The 6428-nt window shown below is 40.3% G+C and overlaps 1 protein-coding gene across 1 annotated transcript; it reads left to right on the top strand.

Annotated features, from left to right (window-relative positions):
* The first annotated feature begins 931 nt into the window (after positions 1-931).
* Positions 932-6124, top strand: LOC123050168 (uncharacterized). The gene is made up of 8 exons (XM_044473000.1): positions 932-1067; positions 1383-1439; positions 1539-1631; positions 3882-4258; positions 4371-4619; positions 4827-5308; positions 5430-5559; positions 5662-6124. Exons 2-7 carry the CDS (start codon positions 1383-1385, stop codon positions 5438-5440), a joined length of 1269 nt encoding a protein of 422 aa, XP_044328935.1. The 5' UTR covers positions 932-1067; the 3' UTR covers positions 5441-5559; positions 5662-6124.
* The last annotated feature ends 304 nt before the right edge of the window (positions 6125-6428 follow it).

The raw sequence follows: 6428 nt of genomic DNA, 5'->3' as shown, positions 1-6428 counted from the left end.
CCATATAGAGGATGCGCATATGGGTGGAGGACTGTGATTTTTTTGTTTTTTGGAAAGATCCAGCTGATGGCTGGCATATATTGAATAATAGCAGAGAGCATACGGGAATACAAAAGGTGAGTTGCCATCCAAGGTGAACTGGCATATAGAAAGGAAGAATGGAAAAATTCTTAGGCCTCATGTCTGATTTCTCATGGAGGGTCCTCAAAGGGGTGCTCTAGGTGGGTTGCTCCTGCCTGACACCATAATTCCAGTGATCTTCTGATCGCCACAATATTGTTTTAGCAGGCTACTCTTCCTCTGAACGTGCACTCATTTCTTTGCTGCCTAATTTGCCAAAGAGTGAGCAGGGTCATTGATTTTAAACCTCGTCTGTCCGCTGGTGTAGCAGCGGCATCCCAACCACTCTCCCATTTTTGACCAAACTTCAGTGGAGATGATGCATTGCCAAAACAAATGCTCAGAAGATTCTAAGTTCTCGATGCACATTTGGCAGAAATACTCAATTAGCCAGCCTCTTCTCTGCAGCCTGTCATTGCACCATAGACGGTTTTTGTATAGCAGCCATGCAAAGACTTTGAGAACTGTGATTGTCGATGCTCCTTCTTTACTAGTACAAGTCTACAACTACCTTCCCGTGGCCACATTGTCTGGTGGGAGATGTTTTCTCTCTCACACACACAGCTACTCACATATGTTTATTTGTCTCTACTCTAGCTCTCTGTCTTACGCTCATATTTATTTCTCTCCACTGTAGCGCGTGCTCTGTCTCATAGCACATCTCTCTCTCTCTCTCTCTCTCTCTCTCTGACCAAACATCAGTTATATCAGAGCTACCCCCACCCGCCCGCCCCTCCCCGGCCCGCGCCCTCTATAAGTTGGAGTGGCCGGCACCAGTGTAGCCACACAGCGCGCAGGGGATTGCTAATGGTTTAGCGTTAGCGTCCCTCTCTCTGTTTCCAATTTTTTATTTATGTTCATCTTGCAATGCATTGTTAGTTATCTCTAACAGTCCATCTTTTCCATCTCTTCTTGCAGATCTAGAGATTTCATCCAAGTCTGTTGAGGTTTCTCATCCTCTCTCAAGTGTTCCTCCCTCTCTCCTCCTCTCATTTTTCTTGTTTTCCATTTTCTTATTCATATTTTGGATTATGGTTTAGGGTTAGCTTTCGCCTCTCTATTTCTTTTTTTATTGATGTTCTTCTTGCACTGCATTGTTAGTCACCTCTAACAGTCCATCCCTGCTGTGTTGTGATTTTTCATCGTGTTGAGGTTTCTTATCGTTCGTGCTCCTCTCTCTTCGCTGCTACCTCTCTCTTTTTTACTTTTTCTTGTTCATAGTTTTGGATTAATCCATTTCTTTGCTCACCCCACCACTACAGATGCATCGGCCGCGAAACGCTTGGTGGATTCAAGCAGATGGTGCTGAAACTCGTAAGGTTAGTACAAACTACAGCAAACTCTTTGCTTTCTTTTTTCTCTTTCTATGGATGCATTAGCTATGCTCTTACTTTGTTATTTCGTCAATTATTATGTAGACGCTGGAAGGACAGAGACAATTCAATATTGACTTGCATAAGGCGCAACAAAGGCTCAGAACTGCACGAAACAATGCGCCAAACCTGACGAAGGTAACTGAGTACATTTTTGCTTTGCTTAAAAAGACCAACAGTTTCAATTTAGTAGTGCTTAGCCTAAAATGCCAACTACTACATTGGTTGAATGCAACTTTTTTAGTGCTTAGCGTAAAAATGAACTCCAATTTAGAAGTGCTTAGCAGTTAGCGTAGTAATGACAACTTTTCAATCATTTAGTAGTGCTTAGTGTAAAAATAAGCTACAACCAATTTAGCAGTGCTTACTGTAAACTTTTTACTTAACCAATTTAGTCTTGCATTCACATATTATTGGTCTTTTTTCTCTTTCTATGGATGCATTAGCTATGTTAAAAATATTCTGGATTAAAAAAATGCCAACTTATAACACTCAACCACTTAAAAATTAGTTAGTGAGTATTTTTAATATGCATGGTCCAACTTATGTATGTTTCACAATGCACTGTAAGAGATCCCTAAAATAAGGATTCAGTTTACTCTATTGCATACATTCAATCTTAACATGTAAGTGCCATATGTACATAATCTTTCTCTCTTTATATGGTGTTACACACACTTTGTGATGTCTGCTCTAACAAAAAAAAAGTCTGTCCAAGAACACGGCAACACATGGTTGCTTTGTAAAAAGAAATTTAGCAAAGTTAATTTGAGTGTTGTTATGATTTTGTCAACGAGCATTCACTATTATTATATGCATTTTCATACTATATATCACATAGACTAAAACTGGGGTATAATTAGGTATGTTTATTTTTTCCTTGCCTTAAAAAATAAAGAAAGGAATAGTTATAGTAATTGTCTTTTTTTACCCTCACAATGTAATTGCATTGCATAAAGGTTCATAACACTTAGGAGCAACTTAAAATGATTGACAAATCTTTTACTTGTGCATGACAAGCCCATCAACCATTTCTCCTTCAAACAGATGTCCTAAAGGCCACAAAACTATCAAAGTATCTTTCAAACCATGCATCCGAGTACTCCACAGCTTTGGTGGTTCTGGGGCAAAGCCATCGAAGAGGCTTTCAGTCCCCAACCACACATGTGATGTGATGCGCCATGGCCCATGGCTGCATATGGTAGTGGGAGCTCAACTACAATCGTGAACCATATGTACCACCTAGGCCATGCATTGCTGTTTATAGCAAAAACCTTATAGACCAAGAGTTTAGCTAAGTTTATGACAAAGAATGGTGGGGGCATAGAACTTCACAAGCTCGTGAAGAAAACCTAGGGTGCTCCATGACCTCTCTGGATGGAAAGGGAACTCCATAGCATTCATGGTGCTGGACTGCTGGTGCTATAGAAGGAAATTGTCCTGAAGGGGTCTTCGCCAAGTGAACCTTAACCATCCAGCGCATGTCTTGATCAGATGTTTCCCTTCGCTAAGAACACATCATTTAACTCTTTCTCTTTGAGCTTCTATCAATCATGCATTTTAAAATAAGAAAGCTATGTAGTCCAACTTGATCCAAACTAGAAAAAAAATCTGCTCCGGCAACCCTACCAAAGCAGAGCCCCACCCGTTGATTAGAGGCCATAGCCTCCGCCAGCGTCAACGGGTGAAGGAATCGGACCCTAGAGAAATAGAAATTGGGGGCGCCACCAGCTAGTATATATATGCAATCATAAGTTATATTACCTCCATTTCTTTTTTACTATGGCTGTGTGCATAGATCCTCCTTTTCCAAAAAATAAACTTCTTTACTTCCATGTTAAGTCACAAGAAAAAAACTTTACTTGTCTTTTTTTGGGCAACACACAAAATTGATCACAATTTTTTTTCTGCCATAGAAATGCATCGTAAATTCTATCAAATGTATTTCAGAAAAATATATTCTATGGAACGTGCAGTAAAAAGGCCATGCCTACTTCCATTTGGATCTTGTCCTAAACTACATATATATTTTTGGATGTTAGGCTCATATATAGAATTGTTAAAAGCCAATTAGTTCCCCTATGTTTTCCTAACTAAGCCAAGTTCACTCTAATGATCATTGCATAAAATCTGCATTGCCTAGGTTGTAATCAAATTCCATAATCACAAAAACTAGACCGAAATTTCTGCTAGACTAGATCTTAATAACAAAAGATTCTTACATAGATATATATAAGAGAATGTTAGTTGTATAGTATTAATTGAAACCACAAATTCTTGTCTATCAAAACACATTTTATTTAGTAGTATTCCATAGAGTAAGCAAATGTATTTATTTAATTACACATCTACTCTAACCTCTAACTAACAACACATGCATTCATGCAGAGAGTCTTGGGTGGGTTTGTTAAAACCTTCGAGTACGACTGTGATGATGAAGCCATTGGCAATGTTCATAACGGCACGATGATAATTGCGTACGATGATGGTATTGAGCAACCTCATGAAATCACAGTAGTGATCTTAGAGGATTGGGCCAACGCTAGTGAGATCGGAGATGCAATTGTGGCGCATACTGAAAAACTTTCTAGCTTTGGTGGTGACTTACTTGTGCAAGCATATTTCAGTACTTTTTGCCACAATGCTCAGAGACACATAGTGGCCTATGTGCCAGTCGTTCCCGCCTCAATTCAGGGAATAAGGAGTGAACCATTTTTTGCTCATGATGAGCTAGAGTTGTCAGAATGTTGGCGGGAGCGGATGAGGTGCGTTGTCTTATATACAATTAATATGTTGACTCATGTTTAGAGATAGATGATTCATTCTTGTGTTTCTCGGAGCTTGCCAACTATGTGACTTGTCGAGATGATCACGCAGCTCATTCATAGAACTTCTCCATATCGCGGCGCAGTGCAATATCAGACATGGTGGCCTCTCGGAGCTTGCCAACTATGTGACTTGTCGAGATGGGCTGAAGATAATTAATATGGGGCGATATTCTCACATTGTCGGGAGAGAAAGAGACATGCAGCAGCTTATGGATTTTGTAACCACACTATTCCCTGGGAGTTTGACTCATCCCGAGTGGAGAACCCTTGTCGATCTTCTCCTCTCAAAGACCATGTGGTACTATTTCTGCCATATCTCATAACACAGCTTAGTAGTACAGCACAATGTGGAAAATAAACTTAATTAAATATGTAAATTATAGCCTTAATGAAAGTACTATCTCAAGTATACGTAGTAGACTTATTACTAAAAAGACTTGTTTTACTAATTAATCTTTTTGTATCTACCCCTGTGTAACTAACTAATATTCGGGTATGCATGCAGGGACCCACTTAGAGTTGATTATTATTACGGTCCTAACTGGCTAGAAGTTGTCTTGCGGCACCCAATTTTATTGGGCACCGCCGAAGAAAAATTGGAGTGCTTTGTAGCTATCCACATGGATGTAACGCGTCTGGACAATGCAGGGAAAGCTAGGTTCTCAAATTGGATTCACTATCGCTACCCGGCATTTAAATGGTACTTCTTGCATGACTTTGATGATGAACTAGAACGTGACCATGATATCCGTTCGAGAGTTGTTCCCTGGAACCAACTCTACTACAATCTCTTCACGTTCATCCGCCCTGGAAGTAATAAGCGACTCAAAGCAAACAGGGACTTTGCAGCTTTCAAGCATGGATCCCAGTTTAGAAAGAATTTGTTCTTTGAGGAACCTAATGATGGGAGTTGGTCAGCTAACTATGGTACAAGATATTGCTATCTCAGTATTATTAGGTTGGTTAAGAACCTGATAAACCATGGAGGTGACTACGATCATATATACACCTAAGCCACATGATTTATTTTTTTCTCAGTCTTTGCATCCCATTCTTTTCCGGATTCTGCTTCTAATAACTAAATTAGTACTGTCAATCAATCTTTCAGGAATTGCATGATAAGAACAATATGCTCATAGAGATCAGAACTCGATTCCAACATTTTATGAGTGTTTGCTACACCGTCATAAACATGACGGATGATTGGATTCATGATTGGACGACCGATCCATATCCATGTAAGTTTTGAATAGATGTCTCCCATTCATGTCAATTTTGTAGCTTCCAATTGTGGCTAGCTCATTGTTTGTTTATCCATGTGTCTATGTTTATACTCACAGAGATGATGTGAGATCAGGAAGAGGAAGTTGCTCGACCTCAACAACTGGAGGTTCTTTGAGTATGGATGTGAGATCGACGGCAATGTCTAGAGCCATTGGGTTGGTCTCTTTGGTACTTATGCATCTTCGCTGAGTACCGCTCATCAGCGCTGCGTCGCTTGTATCGGCTCTATGTGACCATGTATCGAACCTACACCTCTAGTTTCTGGCTTTATTCTAGCGCTCAGTCGCATGTGTTTTGGTCCCTCGGACCTTGTATCTTTCATTCGGAATCTTGTGATAACTTAAGGGCCTCATTTTAAGGTCGGGGACAGCCTACTTTCTAAAAGTATGGATTGTTCTTTAGGAATATTATAACTGTTGAAGCCGGTACATTTATCTCGTTGAAGTCAGGTAGATAGTTTTTCTGTCGGTGTAGGGTGAGCATGTTCACGTCTTAGTTGACTTTTCTGTCCGCTGCAAATGGCTCGGCTCTCCAGTGGTGTTGGGATGACAGTGCCGGATAGCTCACACACTCTCCGGTATATCTCTATTTTCAGTTGTGTCGCATCCTTAGACTAAATACAAGAGCAAAGAGTAAGAATAAAAAAATCTGAGCACGCAGCGCAAAATCCCCAAGCCTAACAAATCAGTGCTAGGGACCCTGTGGCAACGACACAAAGTGGATAGAATTTGGAAAAGTCCCTCGTGAAGGTGCTCAGCCTTGTCAACAGATGTCAACATCAAAGATGGGGGACAAAACAGTCGATCAACACGAAAATCGGCCT

The sequence above is a fragment of the Triticum aestivum genome, chromosome 2D (assembly GCF_018294505.1).
Source record: "Triticum aestivum cultivar Chinese Spring chromosome 2D, IWGSC CS RefSeq v2.1, whole genome shotgun sequence".
NCBI lineage: Eukaryota > Viridiplantae > Streptophyta > Magnoliopsida > Poales > Poaceae > Triticum > Triticum aestivum.
The sequence above is the reverse complement of the archived record's forward strand: the minus strand, read 5'-3'. Positions and strand labels throughout refer to the sequence as shown.

Coding starts and splice junctions, on each gene's coding strand:
- LOC123050168 (XM_044473000.1), top strand. CDS start 1,383: ATGCATCGGCCGCGAAACGCTTGGTGGATTCAAGCAGATGGTGCTGAA. Junction 4,259..4,370: donor TGTTGGCGGGAGCGGATGAG/GTGCGTTGTCTT, acceptor ATGATCACGCAG/CTCATTCATAGAACTTCTCC. Junction 4,620..4,826: donor CTCCTCTCAAAGACCATGTG/GTACTATTTCTG, acceptor GTATGCATGCAG/GGACCCACTTAGAGTTGATT.